The 21508-nt window shown below is 43.8% G+C and overlaps 2 protein-coding genes across 2 annotated transcripts in view; both read right to left on the bottom strand.

The window, feature by feature from the left end:
* On the bottom strand, nucleotides 1–2203 carry LOC141428535 (sucrose-6-phosphate hydrolase-like). The gene has a single exon (XM_074088532.1). It carries the CDS (start codon nucleotides 1961–1963, stop codon nucleotides 425–427), a length of 1539 nt encoding a protein of 512 aa, XP_073944633.1. The 5' UTR covers nucleotides 1964–2203; the 3' UTR covers nucleotides 1–424.
* A 1021-nt stretch (nucleotides 2204–3224) lies between these two features.
* The window catches only part of Csas (CMP-sialic acid synthase), a 26090-nt gene continuing 7806 nt past the window's right edge, over nucleotides 3225–21508 (bottom strand). The window contains exons 5-10 of the mRNA XM_074088910.1: nucleotides 10984–11209; nucleotides 10362–10467; nucleotides 10145–10277; nucleotides 8310–8414; nucleotides 7225–7354; nucleotides 3225–6263 (exon numbers count right to left, since the gene is read on the bottom strand). Coding sequence (XP_073945011.1) covers nucleotides 6105–6263; nucleotides 7225–7354; nucleotides 8310–8414; nucleotides 10145–10277; nucleotides 10362–10467; nucleotides 10984–11209 — 859 coding nt within the window. The 3' untranslated portion in view covers nucleotides 3225–6104. The remainder of the gene's footprint in view (nucleotides 6264–7224; nucleotides 7355–8309; nucleotides 8415–10144; nucleotides 10278–10361; nucleotides 10468–10983; nucleotides 11210–21508) is intronic.

Here is a 21508-nt window from a genome sequence, read left to right as displayed (position 1 = left end):
ATGAACTCTCTATTGTAAATAATAAAGTCGTTTCACTGAGCTATTTTATGTTATATTTCCGTTCATTTTAAACTGAGGATTATGCACTTGAGGACATAATAGAATACAATTTAATGACTTTATTCGAAAGGTTGGCTGTTAACGAGATCGGGACATCCCAAATAATTCTTACTATACCTACCCGCACCCGCAGGCGTGCGCCCGCTCCGTGCACCCACGCCAGCTAGCGTAGGCCATAAGTTGTTCAGCTACCCGCGAGCTTTTCAGTAGCAGCCTTCGGGAACAATCGTTTACTTACACTTAAAGCACTTAACTTACTCGTAGGTACGAGTAAGAGGCACAACACACCGAACTCGTTTCTTGGAAATAATAGGTATACCTAGACCTCAAACTGGGTATTTCATAAAACAACAAACAGTTTTAGCTATACTTTTTTTGCTTTGTATTTATTAACGTAATGATTCTTCAGTTCCTTCAATAGAAACTTATCGTGGCCTATACTGCGTCTCAATTTGTATTGCGTGATGTGCACATTTGTTTCGCCGCCGACTCGCACATTGACGAGCCCGTAGGGGTATATCCTGCTAGTAAATACCACTTCGCCAAAACCGCAGTACAGTTCCACAGAGCTCGAATCTATGAAAATCCTCAGGTTGACAGACTCTAGAGGACACCAGTCCGCTCGTCGCACGCCATCATGACCTCCTCGGTCAATGCCTATGTAGCGATGATCAGCGGAATATCCAATTTTAAACTGATTCCCAACCCCCCATTCAAAACTCAGGTTAATGTCTCTCAGCGCTGTGGTGGCGTTGAGTTGAATCTCGAAAGATTTATAGCCAGCCCTAAAAGACTCCCCTGGGGAATACCAGGCTGATTCAAGGATTTCGCTCCGCAATTTGGTGGTTTCTCTGACGGGGTACATACGTATAGCGCCGTAGCGGTCCAACTGTAGCTCTCGGACGAGCGTCAGCATGTGCGCCCAGCCGTTTTTCGCCTCTTTCACCTCAACATTCATCGAGCCTATCCAACCGATCAAAAGTCTCCTTCCATCTGGAGCTACCATGGTCTTCGCCGCGTAAAAATCGTGGCCGTGGTCGAGCTCGTGGAACGTGGTCGTAGATATCTCCATATCTTCAAATTCCAGCGACTTATAGTTGAATTTCCCGACCAGGTAGCCGGTCTGATAACTGTTCCGAAATCTAAAGCCATCAGGCTCGATACCCTGCACAGACAGGATCAGTACGTCGAGACCGTCGATATCGATAATGTCCGGGCTTTCCCACATGTAACCCATGTCGCCGAATGAATGTGCCAAAGTTTTATTGAAATTCCAACTGAACATATCCGTTGAGGTGTACAGCTCTATTTTCCCATGGTAGTCTGGGGTGGCAGACCCGACCATCATGTACCAGTGCTGGCTGTACCTCCATACTTTTGGGTTCCTGAAATCACCGACCCCGAACGGTGGCGTTCTTATGACGGGGTTGTAGAGGTATTTCCGGAACATGATGGCGTCAGCGCTGATGGCCACATTCTGAGTTTGAGTGGTGGCGTTGTTGGATATAACGTGACCGGAGTAGAAGAGGGTGAGATAGCGGTTGTGGATGAGAGCCGAGCCGGCGAGGCAGCCATGTTTCTCGTAATAATCCTTGGGGACGAGCGCGGCGGGGTAATGCTTCCAGTCGACAAGGTTCTTGCTGGCCACGTGGCCCCAGTGGGTCGCGGCCCACGCGCCGTTGTACGGGTGGTACTGGTAGAACACGTGGAACAAAGACTTGTAGAACACGAACCCTGCGGGGTAGCCCACCCAGCCGACGGGCGCCACGATGTGGTACATCGGCCGATATTTCCTCCTGACAGGGAATTTCTTCTGTTCCAAGAACGCTTCGATATGCGCATAGTCGTGAGCGAACTCTGCCGATGCTAAGCAAAGGCCGATAAGCCAAAGGACGACCTCCATTTGCTAAGGCGTCAACGAAACAACTGATCTAAAAGCATGATTTCATCGCTCATCCATGACGCTACAGTATAAAAATGTGTTTGTAAACTTCATAGACTAGTAATAATAAAGAATAGTTGGACCAGCGCATCCGTAAGGAGAGCATTGTTAACGAAATAGACAATTAGGATGATCTAATCGTGATACCGGACATGACAGCTGGGCACAGATTTCAATTGATGTTATGAGTTAATTCCAACTTTTGAACTCATAACATGAAAGTAAAACCAAGGCCTTGGAACGACAACTAAGTACATATACCTACATTAAATCTATTATTCGTACGTTCAGAGCAGGATATGAGAGTATGAGAACTTTCTTTGTGAGCGTAACTGGTCAGCTTGCCTTCGGAATTCAAAAACTTAATGGTTACTTGGCCTGAAATGTACATTTCAAAGTTATTTTGAGACATTAGGAGACATTGTACATCTCCAAGTCAATTAATTTGACGATGGATGCTTTTTACACTCCATTGATCAGCAGAGATAAACACCTAGATAAAGATAGTTTATTAAATTTTGTATCGGTAGATAGTACTTATACATATTTTAAGATGTTTTGAATTAGGTAGATACTTAAAATTACATTCACTTTGTTTTTCTTGTATTGATATAATTGTTTAAAAAAAACTCTGCCAAGTTTTTTGGGGCGCATTCAACAAAGTTAATATTACGGTTACCTCTACCGCAACTAAATACCTTAACAACTACACATAAAAACAATGAAAGCTGGTCCGACTTTGGATAGAATCTAACTAGGTTTTTTTGCAGAATAAGCGTTTTGAATTTTGAATATTAGTCATGAAATAAATGAATTGCACATAGGTGAAAACAATACCTAGCCAGTATAACGACGTAATTTTTCTTTAAAAAATTCGAAATTATGACATTAAGTACCTAAGTAGGTACGTACAGTCACCAGCAACAATATCTGACACAACAAGCGTGCATGAATATCTGATACGACTCTATTTCTAGGGCCGGAAGGACGTGTCAGATATTTTTGCACGCTCCGCTGTGGCAGATATTAATGCTGGTGACTGTACCCAGGCACACACTGCATAGGTATTTGCTCAATACAGTTACGGAACTTAATATTGGTCAAGGTAGATCATAATTTTATCTATATCTACACAATCGACAAAAAAAATTGGGGCTGGAATGTCGCTCCTAGTACGAGTACACTATCCTTATACATTTGCCCTGGAAGAATAATAAACATGTTTAGAATATTGACTATTGATTTATTTACTTTTTATAATTTCATTACATGGATATACTTTTAAAACAACATTATTAATGACAATACACTCAACACAATCTTTAACAATGTTACACCACTAGTCTGCCTTCCACTTCACTTGCACTTTATTGCAGTTTACAATTAAAATTCAAGCCAAAACACAAGTAACATAGACAAACTTTGGACTATCATTTACATGTTTAATAGAAATGCAACACGGAACATAAAAACTACAAAGTGCAATAAACGTATTGATTAAATCGTGAAATCTTGAGACTATTGATCACAGTTTCTAATTTTAAAAAGTAAATCACATGTATGTTTATCGGATGTTCCCTGTAATAACTAATAATAAATTAAAATGATGATTCCTTTTATTCGTAGTTAAAATTAAAACATATCTAATAACGAGCAATTCTTTTATATTTACCCTATTTATTTCGGGGACCTCGGAAACCGCCAAGTTCGATAAAATTCGCTGGGAGGGTTATCGGGGGGCGAACAGTCGATCTAGTTTCTCTTATCTCGGGAAAACGCATGTTTTCGAGTTTTAGTACGAACTACGAGCAAAGCTAAGGTTTTTCAATACTTATTTTACAAAGTTTTAAAATTTTAAGAAAGTAGGAATTGAAGTAAATTAACAGATTCTTAATAATATTAACATCGTGATATGGTTGCCCGGTAATATTAGGTGTCCTATTTTTTTTTACAGTTTTCGGTACATTGCTAGTGCTAAAAACTATGTTAATTTTTTAAATAATATTCTATTGATATGGTAAAATACCTGTAATTTAATTTATTGTTCTTGTCTCAGGGAACATGCGTTCTATTTACATTACAGGTGTGTGTATTATGCTATGTCGATATGTTGAGAATGAGTTTGTAATTTTGTTTTATAAAGTCTACACTTGTAAAAGATCTACTGCACGTTACAAGTAAAATTAATTGTAAATCTAGCTTAGTGAGCAATATTATTACAGCTAAGTTATTTTATCACAGAGTAATAGATAATTTGGTCCATTATTTTTAATCCTCATATTACATGCACTGATTTAATATAAAGTTTAGTTTATTTATAATCATTTCTATACATATACTTTCCTTTAACTATATTATTATCTTATTGTGTACTTTTTAACATTATTAACATAACAACCCAGTAACCTATTAGTAAATACATAAGTTAAATTATCTAGTGGTGTTTTTTCTTAATAATCATATTATTCTTGTTGTGGAAGACCTCATTCCGTTATAATATAAATATCGTTAATTAGTTAATTGCTATTACGGTTCAACCCCAAACTTAACATAATTTTTAGTAGGTACAGTCATTTACAAAGCGATCGATAAAGTCAAAGTCACAAAAATAGACGACTTTATTCCCTTAACGTTAAGGTGCATACATATTGTAGTAACGTTAACTGTATCGATTCCTTTGTACAACAATCATTATCATATTATATTTAACTATACCCGTGTGGTGTCGGGTTAGAATTACACCTCCATTTCTTCCGTGGATGTCGTAAGAAGCGACTGAGGATATAGGTTAAGGTATACCGTAGGCGACAGCCCTGCAACCTGTCACTATTATACCGTTTTTGTCAGAATTAAAACCTAAACTTGCTAAAAGTGGCTCCGAAGCGGTAACGTTTCGTGTGCTCTGCCTACCCTATTTGGGAATACAGGCGTGATAGTTGTGTGTGTGTATCTAACTATGGACTGAAATTAAGACCGAAAACGTCTATTCCATTCCGAGCTTTTATTACTACACTAATGTGGTTCTGGAATTACATAGGCCCCTTCAGCCGCGTACGTAATCTGAGTTTCGTAACCCGTTGCGAAAACAAAAACTTTTTCGAACTTTTTCGATCTTGTTCGAAACCGGTTGCGAATGAAAACTATTTTGTTCTTATATGAAACCAGTTACGAATGAACACTTTTTGTTCTTGCACGAAACTCGAAAAAATTTGTATTGTATTTTATTACTGCTTTTATTGGTTTGAATTTTGAAACTAGGATCAGTGATCGACTTCTGTTTTTTTATTGAATCTTATTTTCACAATAGCGTTTTTTCCAATCAGAATCGACACAAGACACAGTGTTGACGGAGCTCCGCTCACGCGGAGCTCCTACTTTTGTGTAGTTTTGGGCCTTCAGGCCGATGCAAACTTAACATAACCTAAACCTACCAATGTTTCTGTGTCGATTAAAATTGGGAAAAAACGCGATAGTGAAAATAAGATTGTATACTTACATATTGAAATTTTGTGAATGAGTTTCAAAAGAAGATTCTATATTCTGCATGGGAAACCAGTTTAGAAAACAGAATTATTTTTCTTCATTCGAAACCAGGTTTCCGAAAAAGAAAAAATATTCTGTTTTCCAAACTTCGGTCGACGTCTTTTTCGCTCTTATAGCGTGCATTGACTAAAGTAACCACTGCCTACCCAGGAATCGACTCAATGCACACCAACGCGTGGACAACGTTTTTTGATCAGATAAAGCCCATTCCGCGTCGATAGGTGTGGGAGACCCCCTAGCTCCGATTCCAGATCGATTAACTCAGAGCAAAGAGGGTTTTCACAAAGGCAATATCGCTAGATGGCGTTAGAATCGTGAGGTCCGTTTGACGTTTGCTCGTGATTGGTTAAATAACTAAATGAGCCAATCGCAAGCAAACGTCAAACGGATCTCACGATACTAACGCCATCTAGCGATATTTCGCCTCTGTGAAACCCTCATTAACTCTACGTATAGTAAACGGCGCGAAAATAGAACCCAAAATGCATACTCTCTTGCTCAAATGTGTCTCAAACGAGCGAGAGGGCTTCCGTGCGTACTATAAGAGTAATCGGTGGTACTAACGGGCCGGCTGTTTGTGTGTGGCGGCGTGCCCCAGCGCAGCGTGCAGGTCCGCCCAGAGAGTGGCCACGCGCGCATGCGTGGCGCCCTGCGTGCGGAACAGGGACGGGAGGGACTCCACGGCCGCCAAGGCGTAAGCCCGGGACAGGAGCGCCTCCTGGAACACGGAATACCAATCTTTCAAGTTCTTACAAGCTTTTATTTAACTTGCAATGTATGTATGTATTGCGTGTATGCAAGTATGGGTCAAATCTTGCAACTGAATTTTGACTCTACTCGTTTGCAATCGGTGCCTCACATAGATTACCCCCTCAAGATGCCGCTTCAGTTAAATTTTGTACGATTTAGAGTTCACCAAATTAGGCGGTAGGGTCCGAAGTGCGGGAGACGTAACGTCATGCTGTGATTGGCTATTACGAGGTTGCAAGTGCAAGGAACTCGTGCCGTGCTAGAAAATAGTGTTGTGACATAAATGCAGTGCACGTTCAGATCTGCCGAGTGAGCGAGCGAGACAGTGCGGCGAAGGACACTCGGCCTAGTAGATAGAACGGGAGCCGAGCTACTGTCTCGCCGCTTCGTTCAGCCGAGCACTCTACACTATGTTAATACGCACAGAGTACTCGGCCCGTTCGGCCGAGAGCAGTCTCGCCCGATTGCTCGGTACGTGCAAAGGGTTTTACCTGCACCCGCGCCATCTAGCGTAAGCCCTAAACGGACCAACACATACCATCCATATGCCTTGATCACACGTACCGAGCAAACGGGCAAGACAGTAAAAAGTTTCTCGGCCGAGACAGTGATGTAAGCGAGTAACTGTTCACACATGTTTTGAAAATTAGGACAGACAGTTCACTTCAAAAATGGCGCGCACGGCGACGTGACGGCCGAGTGGCAAGACAGTACATGTTCAGACCTGCCGAGTAAGCGAGCGAGACAGTGCGGAGGACACTCAGCCTAGTAGATAGAACGGGCGCCGAGCTACTGTCTCGCCGCTTTGTTCGCCCGAGCGCTCGGCCGAGCACTCGGCGCTATGTTTATACGCACCGAGTACTCGGCCGCGAGCACTGTCTCGCCCGTTTACTCGGTACGTGCGATCAAGGCAGTACAGTATTAAATACCTGAGCAGCGCAGCAGAGCGCGTACCGATGTCTCTCCCGCAGCAGTTGCGAGGCGGCCGAGTGTTTGGCAGCAGCCGCCGCCGCCGCGCGCTCCGCGTGCAAGCCGCGCGTCAGACGCGTGCAAAGGTCTCTGAAGACGAACATATCATACCATTTGTACACTATTGTGATACAAGCTTTCGTGCATATCTCCGTTGCGAGAGCTCCTTTATACTTATATTAAGATTTATTGCAATCATTTAGTAGAATTACTAGATACGACTTCATGACTTCTTACTTCTCACACTTTAAAATTTTTCCCCACTGTAGAGTAAATCCTGATAACTGGAAACCAAGGATCTGTTTCACAGACAGATAAATGTGATGCTGTCTTTTTTACAAGCTTTTGTTAAGTTTCACCTGTCCCGTTGTCTGTCTGTAGTCAAATCTTGCAAGTTAAATTTGATCAACATCCAGTAGTCAGATTGACTTGAAATTTGGAATACTTATGTAAATTGCGTGACAATACAATAATCTAGTAGTGACATCCTGGTAGTCCAGCCAGGATCGGCTCCGCAGGACGGAACTCTTCAATGGTTAATAGCATCGACTTGAAATTTGGTATCCAAATGTAGTTTGGGTGACAATGCAAGTACAGTCAACAAAAAGTAGTTAGTTTATTTTGTTCAAATAGATACACTAGTATCATTCTCTTTTTCTCCGCCCCGCCTTACCGCTCCTCTTTCTCACTCCGTTCCCTGGTATTGTGTAAATTTTTAGGCTAGTTACCAACTAGCTCACCGAAGAGGAGCGGAGATTTTACGCAATCGTATTGGTAGATTTTTATACACACTTTCAGGTAGGAACCCACGGTGTGCTAGTCCGACTCGTATTTTTTTATATATGTATATATAAGAGGGGGCAAACGAGCATGAGGGTCACCCGATGGGAAGCAATCACCGCCGCCCATGGACACCTGTCAACACGAGGGGTATCACAGGTGCGTTGCCGGCCCTTTGAGAGACTGATAGGGTCGTTTTTTAACCGAGCCGGCCGGGCGTTTTTATTTGGCCGGTTTTTTATACAGTGACTTCGGTCGGTCGTACCTGTAAGCGCTTAAAGCGTCTAGAGCGAGCAACAGCCGCCCACCGATGCCGTCTTCCGTAAAATCCGTCACCTCCGCTGTTGCTTCCCCCATCTTCACTGCCAATCTGAAGAACAAGCAAAAAAATCGTGGTAAATAAATAAAATTAATAAATATCATAGGACAATTGACACCAATACGGTATTTGACTATTTTGTATATGCTTTATAAATTAAAACTACACAATGCCTGTTATCGAAAAGAAAAATTATTTTTAAGCTACCTTTACAAATAACAAAGTTATACAGGTTTGAAATTCAAGATTAGACAGAGAAAGAAATACTGGCATGTGACGTCACACGCCAGTACCGCCATACTTGCTGCATAGAGAAAAGCGTTTGAGAAAGAGACAGGTATATAGATTTTTCAAAAAATCACTATAAATCCAATTTTCTACCGATTTTATTTTTCTCTTCGCTAAACACTATCTGTATATCTATATTTTCATAATAATATTAAGATATGGCAAAATCAGGAGTTGTCAAATACCGTATTGACCTAGTCCCAAACTAATCAAAGGGTTGTTCCGTTCGGTAGACTGAAATATGACGAATGTATAATTTATTCATAAGTCATAAGTCATTTATTTGCAGAAAATAGTGTACAATAAGATAGTGGATTGGAATAATAATGACACAACTATTTAACTACACAGTAGCATGCAAATTATTTTTAAAAAAACAAAACAATTATATAATTCAATTACAAGTAAATTAAATACTATATTCATTATAATAAAGATTACCCTTTGCAAGACAGAAATTCTTTGATGGTGTAGAATCTTTTTTGTTTTTTTTTTTTGCTTTATTGAATCAGGCGTTACTTTGCGGAGGTCCATATCAATGAACTAAAAGAATTTCTTTGCTCACCCGCGACCTTACGATAGTTAAGTTTATACAAAACTAGCATCGCGGCTTCGCACGCGTAAATCATTAGATACAGCAGTTGAATTGAAATTCCGGGATTTTATTAAATTCTCGTGGGAGTGCCCTAAAATTACATCGTGGTTTTCATTGACGTTAAATTAAGACACCCATACCAAATTTCATGACTCTAAACCCAGCAGTTCCTATCCCGTGGGAAGATCGGGATAAATATAATAGCCTATGTGTTATTCCAGACGTCCAGCTACCTACATACCAAATTTCATGACTCTAAGCCCAGGGGTTATTAGTTCGAAACCCCGGTTCGGACCCCGTGATGGGCAAATATTTATTTAAGTAGGTATATTTATTTTATACATACATATATATGCGCGCGCGCGCATGTGTGTGTGTGTGTGTGTGTGTGTGTGTGTGTGTGTGTGTGTGTGTGTGTGTGTGTGTGTGTGTGTGTGTGTGTGTGTGTGTGTGTGTGTGTGTGTGTGTGTGTGTGTGTGTGTGTGTGTGTGTGTCTATCCGTTGTCTAACACCCATAGTACAAAGTCTTGTATTGCTTTTAATTATTATTATTGATTTCAAAAGGTAATAAATAAATCTAATCAAATCAACGCACGTAAAAAAAGCTCCTTGCGACATACCTGTGTAATGAGCAAAATATGGACGGACCAAATTGGCGGTGGAGCAGTGGGGTGGGAGATGCGGGAGAGGGCGTAGCAGCGTGCGCGCGGCCGTCACGCCATTGGCTTGTTAGTTGACAGATGCGCAAACGTACCCCCTCCACTAGCCACCCAGACCTCTTTTTACGTGCGTTGACTTATACAAGCTTTGCTTAGTTTGGGGCTAGGTCAATTGGTGTAATTTGTCCCCTTTATATTATTATTAATGTGTAACCATAATATTTCTAAGGTTAACTTACTCTGCAGCAACATTCAATGCTTCTCTCACGGGTGTCCACCGAGTGGTGTCAGATACATTGGTGGCTGATAGTGCGTTCAATCCCGCACCCAGTTCTCTTATGTCCGCCTTCTCTGCCTCGCACCGGCCTTCAGCTAGAATAAAAAAAAAGTTAATCTGGGTCAAAGGACCAAGTTATCCGGTTTGTAGGACCAATAAATCGGGTTCGAAGGACTAACCTCTCTCGAATATCTGGAACAATCTGTCCAAGCCGAGCTGCACTAGCCTCAATTGCTCTTGACTTGACACAAAAGCTGCCTGCATCTCCTCAGTCGTCATATCTCTCTGGAAAATTGAACAATGATCATTAATACTTTTTACTTATTTAACTTAATATTTGACACCCTTGTTTAGTCCCGCGGAAGCACTTTCTCTGAATAAAAGAAACTAGTTAATTACGGATACTGTAGCTTTCTGTTGTAACTTTCCATCAATAACGAAAACATCACATATAATAGTATAGGTATTTTTACTACAGTGCTTACCCGAGGCTTCGTACGTATAAGAGTGAATACCAAAAAGCTGCACACCGTTAAAGCTGCGTTAGCAGGTAGTTATAATTTTCATTAACTTTTTCCATTGTGACACGATCAGAAAATTAATCATACATTTGTATGGATAATTTTCGTGTCACAATGGAAAAAGTTAATGAAAATTATAACTACGTGCTAACGCAGCTTTAACGGTGTGCAGCTTTTTGGTCTTCAACCATAAACCATTACACGTGCCGTTCGACTTACAATAAGAATAGGTATATTAGCCCACTAAATATTCTCAACCATTTCAAAACTTCAAACTCACAGCACTGCTCTCCTGCGTGCCAGCCAGCGTGAACTCGTCGTGTTTCGGCTTCTCCAGCCTCGAGTTGGCTTCGCACAGGAACACCCTCAGGTCAGCGTCATGCGCGAGGACCGGGTGCCGCGCCATCAGGGTCAGCCAGCGCTGGAGAGCGGCCCGCCGCCGCTGCAGGAAGAGGGGACTCCCGCCGTTCACCACCACGCGCTTCGGGGGCAAGCGGCAGACGGCACTGGTGATGACGATACCACGTCAATACTTTAATAGAGCTTGTCTAAACTAAAATGACGAGTGCCTCATTCACCTAAATCAGTTAATTGTGACTAGTTAAACAATAAATCTTACAATAACTGCCTGAGTTTAACGGGTATTTAGGTAACGGGGGTTTAGTTAGGCGGTTATTGTAAGATTTACTGTTTAACTTACATTTCATTTTACAATAACCGCCTGAGTCTAATGGGAAACTAAATTCCCGCTAGACTGAGGCGGTAATTGTAAGATTTACTGTTTAACTATAACTAGTCATAATGAACTGATTTAGTTGAGTGAGGGATGCGTCATTTTAGCTTAATCAAGCTCTACTCAAAATTAAATCAGAAACGTGGGATACGTGTGAAACGAGGGTCACCGACATAGCCAAGCATTAGCCCGTTGAGGCCACGGGCAGGCCATGTAGCACTGAGAATATATGGCTTTTAGACTGAGAGGTGGCAGGAATTTTTAAAACGATCATGGAAACGGTTAGACTCATTTTTATGTGTTGTAGAGTGGTCTGCTGATGTGAATAATTTTGGTCTGCCTGCTCTCAGTGGGTGCAACTTTGAGATATAGCGCATAAAAGAGGCTTCATTGTTGTGAAAAAAAACGATAACAGAAATGGTCAGTTGTAGTACATATTCAAAGTATGGCGTCGCCGCATGTGAAATGAATTGGTCTGCCTGCTCTCAGTGGTTGTATTTCGGAGCTATGACGCGCGCAAGTCGCTTTATTGTTGTGAAAAAAAAACGATAAGGGAAATGGTCAGTTTTGGAACCGATTCCAAGTATGACATCACCGCCGCTGAAACAAGTTGGTCTGCCGGCTCTAAGTGGTTGTATTTCAGAGCTATGATGCTCGCAAGATGCTTAATTGTAAAGAAAATTCAAGGTAATGGTAATTAATAAAATAAAGCTCAGAGACCGTTAGTACTAGAAAGCTGTAATTTGGTATAAATATACCTATCTATCACGCCAACAAAGTGGTAAAATAAAAAAAATAAAAAAACATTTTTTTAGGGTACCTCCCATAGACATAAAATGAGGGTGATTTTTTTTTTCTCAACTAACCCTGTATTGTGGGGTATCGTTGGATAGGTCTTTTAAAACCAATGGGGGGTTGCTAAGACGATTTTTCGATTCAGTGATCTGTTTGTGAAATATTCAACTTTAAAGTGAAAACTTTCATCAAATCGAGCGTCTCCCCCCTCTAAAATCTAAACCGTTGGGTGGAAAAATTTGGAAAAATTAAAGATGGTAGTAAGTATATGAAATTCACAAGAAATATTATAACGACTAAGATTGTTTGAGAATTTGTAGTAGTTCAAGAGTTACTAGCAGCCTAAGGTATAAAACATACCTAAACTTGGAAGATTCCGTACACAATACGAAATCCTTAGAAAAATATTAAGTACTTGATTTTTTCCTAATGGCTACGGAACCCTTTCTGGGACGTGTCCGATACGCTCTTGGCCGGTTTTTGTTAATTCAACTTACTTGTATAAGAAGTCTTCTCTAAGAAGTTTGGCTAAGTGCCACTTGCAAGCGCATGAACGACACCGTCGGACGGAGTTGAAGCGTCGTGAAATCAGGAATCTATTACGAAATCCCCATCTATGTTACCAAAGCTGATTACACTAATTATAACTGATTGCCGCAGATAGTCGGGCTCTCAGATTATCGCGCTTGGTTATAAGTCACAGCGCCGTCTCAGTTCAAAGTCGTGGAGGTTTAGCCTTCACCTTAGCTCTCCACTCCTGTCGGTTAGCGGCCTCGTTCTCCCACTGAGACGGCACTATGGTGCAACTTTTCATGGTCTTCTTTAACACGTCCTTATACCTCAAAACTTGTCCGCCATGCTTACGCTTGCCATCCTCAAGTTCTGACCAGAAGACGCGCTTCGTCACCCGCTGCTCTGACATTCGCGTAACGTGTCCGCACCACCGAAGTGGTCGCCGCATGAGGTAGGACTCAATGCCACCTACCTACATTGGCTCTGCGCAGCACTTCGGTATTCCGCACATGATCAGACCATTTGATCCTTCAAACTTTTCGGAGGCATCTTAGGTGGAGATGGTCTAGCATGCGGATGTGCCTGTGTACACAGAGATCTTTGTGACTAGTTTAAGGTCATGCGAACACAAAACCTTGAAATCTAACTTACGAATGCTGCAGCTGCAGCTTCGATTCGGCTGTTAATCTCGGCGTCAAGGTCACACACACACGCGCGAGCACACAACCTTGCTTCACCTCACAGGTAACGGGTAAGAAGTTTGATTATTCACTGTCGAGACCGCCGCAGCAGGTTTTCTCGAGATCGACGAAGCAGATGCACATGCGGCGGCTTTGCTCTCTGTTATTTTCCTGTAATTGCCGCAGTGAGAAAATAGCGCCCAGATTAACAGCCAAATCGGAGCTGCAGCTGCAGCATTCTATAAGTTGGATTTCAAGCTCTTCTATACGCATGATCTTAAACTAGTCACAAAGATCTCTGTGTACATGTCCATGGTCGTTTCTAACTTATTGTACTCTGCTGAAGCGTGGATGGTGTATCGCAGGCACATCCGCATGCTAGACCGTTTCCACCTAAGATGCCTCCGAAAACTTTGTAGGATCAAATGGTCTGATTCGTGTGCGGAATACGGAAGTGCTGCGCAGGGCCAATGTAGGTGGCATTGAGTCCTACCTCATGCGGCGACAACTTCGGTGGTGCGGACACGTTACGCGAATTAGGTCGAATGCCAAACTGAGTCTCAGGCAATATCTTTTCAGAAAGTTCCTTAAGGCGGTTCATTAGGACTCGGGCAAATATTTTCCCAGGGACTAACATCAGAGAAGTACTCCTTTGTTCTTATATAAGACTTTCAAGGCTGATGGGACTCTCTTCTCTCCACATCAGCTGAAAGAGCTCCCATACGGCCGTATGCAATTCCTCAACGCCGTATTTGAGCAGTTCACCCGGTATAAAATCAATGCCGACCGCTCGCTTATTTTGTTGTTGCTTAAGCAAGAACAACCTTGCTTTGTCTCAGCGGCTAGTCCAGCTTTATGTCAATAGGAAGTTGGGAAATTGAGCAGAGAGTTGAAATGTTCTGCCCATCGCATCAGCACTTCTTCCTTACCTTTAAGAAGGCCTTCGCCACTAACGGCTTAATTTCACCATAGAACTTCCCTAGCTGATTAGTATTTGCAAGCCACTGCAAATAGCGAGCTTTGTCTTGCCATCACTTGTCTTTTGTTTCCCGAGCTAGTCTGCGTAGCTCCAGGTCACTACTTTTGATCTTCACCATACTGTATGGATTGGTACCCCTGTGCTGCCGTAGAGGACGTCGGTTATCAATCGCCTTTCTAAGGACTCCATCATTCTCATCAAACCAATCCTCGTGTTTTGGTTTTGGACTTTCAGACCTCAATCAGCATCAAGATCGCCATGATCTTATTAGAAAGAAGCAACGCAGCAATCAAGAGTCATAGTATATTTTCCTTGATCCGAGATCCTTAAACCTATTGTAGGTGATTGACGTCGTTTATGAAGAGACGTTGTTGTCAAGAGACCACGATGATAAGGTCGAGTGTCCTCAGAAGGACAGTTTGTTATGTTCACAGAAGAACAGTTTGTTTGTTATCCTCGTGCAAGATCATCGCATCTTCATCTTCAAGCCTCGAAGAATCTTCGTCGTCGTACTCCGGAGAGCGGAGATACACGCTTCACTCGAAGTACATCGGAGCTACGACGACATGTTCACTCCTCGGCAGCCGCGCGCAGAAAAGATCGAAGGCGATGCCGCGCCGAGTTTTGTAGAGACGCGAGCGAGAGATCCGAGCGTTGCGTAGCTCACACATCCTCTCGCTCATTTAGAGCGAGAGCGCGGCGAACCGACGTCCCGTTTCTGTCCTCCGGGAACCTCGCACTAGTTGCGCTTTGTTTATATTGTATATATTGGATCATTTTTGTAAATAAACTCTCTTCTTCTTCTATACACAATCAATTAGGGTGTTTCACTTACCTGCCACCAAACATCCCTAAAGTGGTGACCCCGTGAAGAACATCAACCTTGTGAAGATGACTCACACCGCAGCTGAAGCCGGCGTACTGAAGCCTCAAGCTCCGCCACCAGCTCATCCACATCCATCAACCGTCGACACGCAATTTCTCATCGACGAGTTAAGAAGAATCCAGCAAGAAATCGTCGAGCTACGCTCCGAAACAGACAGCAGCCATAGCAGTCGCACTCGCCGCCGTTTCCGAACGAGAAACCGAAGAAGCAAGCCCTCGCCCATGCCATACTGCCAACATCACCATCGCGATGGCATTTCCGCGAAGAACTGCACACCACCTTGCAGTTTCAAGCCCATACCAAAGCCGTCGGAAAACCTAACAGCAACGTTGGCTGCGGCGGAATCCGCAGTTTTTGACTCATCACACCGCCTCTTCGTGACCGACAGGAAAACGAAGCTCACCTTTTTGGTCGACACTGGAGCCAACATCTCCGTGCTACCTAAAAGAAAAGGCTCACGTGAACAACCGCTGCCATTTCAACTTTACGCCGCCAACAACACCGTCATACCTACATATGGTGAGAAGACACTCGATCTCGACCTCAGCCTCCGTAGATCGTTCCGATGGAAATTTATCATCGCCGACGTGTCGAAGCCGATTTTGGGTGCCGATTTCCTAAAATTCCACGAATTAATAGTCGACATTAAACACCGCAGACTCATCGATGGCAAGACGCACCTCGCAACAAACGCACAGATCTGCGCTGCGCAAATACCTACCGTTCGCAGCATAGACGTGCAAGATGCGTACCACAACATCCTCGCGAATTTCCGGGAGCCACTCGACTGACATCGATGAAATTATCGCCGAAACATCCAGTTGAACATTTCATCGAAACCACTGGCCCGCCCCTTCACTGTAGGCCACGCCCCATTGCACCGCATCGTTACGAACTCGTGAAAAAAGAATTCCAGAACATGATGCAACAAGGCCTATGCAGACCAAGCAAAAGCCCTTGGGCATCACCTCTTTACGTCGTGCCGAAGAGAAATGGTGACTTACGCGTGTGTGGCGATTACCGAAGGCTCAACGCCATTACCAAGCCTGATCGGTATCCCATACCGCGCATACGCGATTTCACCTACCAACTCGCTGGAAGCAAATTTTCTCCACTCTCGACCTCAATCGCGCATATCAGCAATTGCCAGTCAGCGAACAAGACGTGGAGAAGACTGCAATCATCACCCCATTCGGACTCTTCGAATTTCCGCGCATGTGCCCAGGTCTCAAGAACGCCGGCCAGACGTTCCAACGCTTCATTCACGAAGTACTACGCGAACTTGACTTCGTATTCCCTTTCGTCGACGACCTACTTGTGGCATCAAAATGACGAGGAAGAGCACCGAAACACCTACGCACCGTACTACAGCGACTTGAAGAATACGGCATTACCATCAACCCATCCAAGTGTGTTTTCGGCCAGCCTACCGTTAAATTCCTCGGTCATCAAGTCTCGGCGGAAGGAATACAACCACCTCAAGACAAGGTACAAGCGATCACCGATTTTCCGAAGCCGCAAACAGTGGAAGAGCTGCGACGTTTTCTCGGCATGATTAACTTTTACCGCGAAAACATCAAAGACGCCGCCACCATTCAAGCGCCGCTAAATAAATACCTACATAACGTCAAGAAACGCGACAAAACGCAGATCGACTGGACCGCCGAAGCAACGCAAGCGTATGAAGCGTGTAAAGACAGCATAAAAACCGCCGCTTTACTCGCTCATCCGTCTCACCATGCGACACTTGCCATATTCTGCGATGCCAGCGACAAAACAGCCGGAGCCGCTCTCAATCAGTACGTAAACAACTCGTGGCAACCCACTCGGATATTTTTCCAAGAAATTTACCGACGCTCAGACACGCTACAGTACCTACGACCGAGAGTTACTCGCTATCTACATGGCTGTCAAGCATTTCCGCAAGATGTTCGAGGGACGCGAAATAATCATTTTCACCGACCACAAGCCGATAACATTCGCCTACACAAAGACAAGTACAAACAGCGAATCACCGAGACGCACCCGCCAGCTACTTTTCATTAGCGAATTTACCACTGACATTCGTCACGTTAGTGGGTCGCAAAACGCTGCCGCGGACGCCTTATCACGCGTCGAAGCAATCACTTGTCCATCACCAATCGACTACAAGCAACTTGCAGAAGCTCAAGAGCGAGACAGCGATACCATACAAGCACTCACTCTACAGAGCAACCTATCCATCAAGCAAGTCACCCTGCCCGCGTCGAACATTAAATATATTGCGAAACCTCAACTCCACATATACGTCCATACCTACCTGAAGAACACCGTCGCATCGCATTTAACGCAGTACATAACATCAGTCATCCCGGAATCAACACTACACGAAAATTAATTGCGCAACGCTACTTTTGGCCCTCAATGAACGCGGACATCGGCAAGTGGGCAAAAGTATGCGTACAGTGCCAACGCGCTAAAGTGCAGCGCCATACAACGAGTCGACCAGCGATTTTCCGCCAACCGAGCGATTCGAGCACGTACACGTCGATATCGTTGGCCCGCTACCTACCGCGGCCAGCGGTCATCGCTACCTCGTGACAATGATCGATCGTGCAACAAGATGGCCCGAAGCATACCCACTGTGCGAAATCTCAGCTGAAGACGTCGCCAAAGCCGTCTACGAAGGCTGGATTTCCCGCTTCGGCTGCCCAGCAACAATAACAACCGACCAAGGACGCCAATTCGAAAGCCGAGTATTCGCATCTCTCTCTCGCTTACTCGGCATCGAAAAAACGCGCACAACGCCATACCATGCGCAGTGTAACGGCATCATTGAACGCTGGCACCGATTTTTGAAAGCCGCGTTAAAAGCAAGACTGCAGACCGCAAGAAGCTGGATCGACGAGCTACCTACAGTCCTACTCGGAGTACGCGCCGCGATGCGAAGTGACACCGGTGTAAGCGCAGCCCAACTCACCTACGGATGCAACGTACGCTTACCCGGTGATTTCTTATCACCGACCCGCGATGACGTCACACTAGACTCCGCCTACGTCGATCAGCTGCGCGACTCAATACGCAACCTAAGACCGATGCCGAAACAACCACACAGCAACACGAAACCGATATTCGTACACCGTGACCTGCAAACGTGTGAATACGTATACGTACGCATAGACGCCGTAAAGAAGCCGCTACAAGCACCTTACGACGGACCCTACCGCGTGCTGAAACGAGACAACAAGATATTTACCCTGCAACTACCTAACCGGCAAACAATCATCTCAATAGACCGACTCAAACCTGCCTACACGATCGCCGAGCAAGATATACCTATACCTACAGCTACAACACCGACTATCTGCAACAAGCAAAATACATCGAGCACGAGCGAAAAACAAACAACAAACTAACAAACGACCTGAAACAACAAACCAAAACCTGCAACAACAAACCCAGGAAACGACCACCCAACACCTACAACAACCGCAAGCAGAACCACTCGCCGAGGCCGCACTATCCGCCTGCCGGTACGCTTCGCTTGAAGGGGAACCCTGTAGGTGATTGACGTCGTTTATGAAGAGACGTTGTTGTCAAGAGACCACGATCATAAGATCGAGTGTGTCCTCAGAAGGACAGTTTGTTTATGTTCTCAGAAGAACAGTTGTTTGTTTTCCTCGTGCAAGATCATCGCATCTTCATCTTCAAGCCTCGAAGAATCTTCGTCGTCGTACTCCGGAGAGCGGAGACACGCTTCACTCGAAAGTACATCGGAGCTACGACGACATGTTCACTCCTCGGCAGCCGCGCGCAGAAAAGATCGAAGGCGATGCCGCGCGAGTTTTTGTAGTAGCGAGCGCAGAGATCGAGCGATCCGAGTGGTAGCTCACAACATCCTCTCGCTCATTTAGAGCGCGAGAGCGCGGCGAACCGACGTCCCGTTTCTGTCCTCCGGGAACCTCGCACTAGTTGCGCTTTGTTTATATTGTATATATTGGATCATTTTTGTAAATAAACTCTTCTTCTTCTTCTATACACAATCATTAGGGTGTTTCACTACCTGCTAACAAACATCCTAAACTATCAACGGTTAGAGACTTCGGCTTAGTTCTACCAGATGTACAAGGCAAGGAGGATGGAGGCGGAGACGAAGTTTCGTGACAACAAGCCTATGATCGGTCCAGAAGTGTGCACCACGCATGACACGGGTGATTAGGACTTGGGAAACATCTCTTTGGGCGTACGATGGCATAATCTATCAGATGCGTGTTTGGACCTTGGATGCATCCACGTGTTTTAATGCTTAGCGGGAAGTCTGAACATTGCGTTTGTAACTGCAAGATGAAATTGTGCACAGAAATTTAGTAGCACTGTCAGCTTCAGTTTCGTTCATTCTGCCTACTCCGTGTCTACCTAGAACATTAGGCCATGCAATAAAGTCCTGTCTGACTCTGGCATTGAAATCACCCAACAGAAGGATCTGCTCCTTGGGTCGTACACTCTCCATACAGTGACTCCACGGAGCTTATCCAACATACAACATGATAACATTAAGGTAGTTTGTTGTTATCCAGGTGGAGGCGCAAAGTGATCACGCGGTCCGAGATGTGCACCGGATTCTCTTGTAAACTTCTTTAATGAGTTGATTCTTGAACGCAAAATCCTACGCCTGACCTTCGCGGCTCGGACGAGGCGAGTCCTTTCCAGAAGAATGTGTACCGCGCCACCATTGCAGCACCAGCTCCACAGCTCACCTCTCAGCAAGGTGTGTTTCGCTGAGAGCAGCTACATCGGTATTATAGCGAGAGAGTTCCCGAACTACAATGGCGGTCTTATGCTCTGGGCAGGCGTTGTCATTACGATCAAGAAGAGTTCGCACGTTCCATGCACCAATCTCATTTCCGATTGATTTATAGTATTATTATTATTTTATTTTATTTCGATCACGTGTTTTGAGAGATGCAAGGCAGTCGCGGTTACACTACACCTTCCGTGTGTTTGGGGTGAACTTTTTTCAGGGCACCTTTTCTAGCCCCTTCCAAGGCTCAGCAAAGAGAGCAGTACCACCCTTAATAGGGCTGCTCTGATGCTCCGGGTGCTGCCGAACCCTCTCAGTCCCCCCCAGTGCAGAACGAAGCGACCACGGTGTCATACAACACCCCAGAGCCGCCCACGTGTTGGCCTCAGACAAAGCCCGGTTGCATCAAACCAAAACCTTTCTACTTCAGTCATTCGCCCTGGACTTTGTTGCTTCTAATTTTGTATAATGAATACGGACTCTTAATATGTAATGGTAATTCACCGTTTCACTTGATACCCAGTAGAGGATTAAAAAGAAAAATCAAGTAATCTTGAAATCAGGAATCGATTACGAAATCCCCATCTTTGTTACCAAAGCTGATTACATTATTTATATAAGTAAGTTGAATTAATAAAAACCGGCCAAGAGCGTATGGACATGCCCAAGAAAGGGTTCCGTAGCCATTACGAAAAAATCAAGTACTTAATATTTTTCTAGAGATTTCGTATTGTGTACGGAATCTTCCAAAGTTCAGGTATGTTTATACCTTAGGCTGCTAGTAACTCTTGAACTACTACAAATTCTCAAACAATCTTAGTCGTTATAATTTTCTTGTAAATTTCATATACTTTACTATCCTTAATTTTCCAAATTTTTCCACCCAACGGTTAGATTTAGAGGGGGGTGACGCTCGATTTGATGAAAGTTTTCACTTTAAAGTTGATATTTCACAAACAGATCACTGAATCGAAAAATCGTCTTAGCAACCCCCATTGGTTTTAAAAGACCTATCAACATACCCACAATACAGGGTTAGTTGAGAAAAAAAAATCACCCTCATTTTATGTCTATGGGAGGTACTAAAAAAATTGTTTTTTTATTTTTTTTTTATTTTACCACTTTGTTGGCGTGATAGATAGGTATATTTATACCAAATTACAGCTTTCTAGTACTACGGTCTCTGAGATTTATTTTATTAATTACCATTACCTTGAATTTTCTTTACAATTAAGCATCTTGCGAGCATCATAGCTCTGAAATACAACCACTTAGAGCCGGCAGACCAACTTGTTTCAGCGGCGGTGATGTCATACTTGGAATCGGTTCCAAAACTGACCATTTCCCTTATCGTTTTTTTTCACAACAATAAGCGACTTGCGCGCGTCATAGCTCCGAAATGCAACCATGAAGCAGGCAAACAATTCGTTTCACATGCG

The sequence above is a fragment of the Choristoneura fumiferana genome, chromosome 6, assembly GCF_025370935.1.
Source record: "Choristoneura fumiferana chromosome 6, NRCan_CFum_1, whole genome shotgun sequence".
NCBI lineage: Eukaryota > Metazoa > Arthropoda > Insecta > Lepidoptera > Tortricidae > Choristoneura > Choristoneura fumiferana.
Note: the sequence above shows the minus strand (reverse complement) of the source record. Positions and strands in the feature narration are given on the sequence as shown.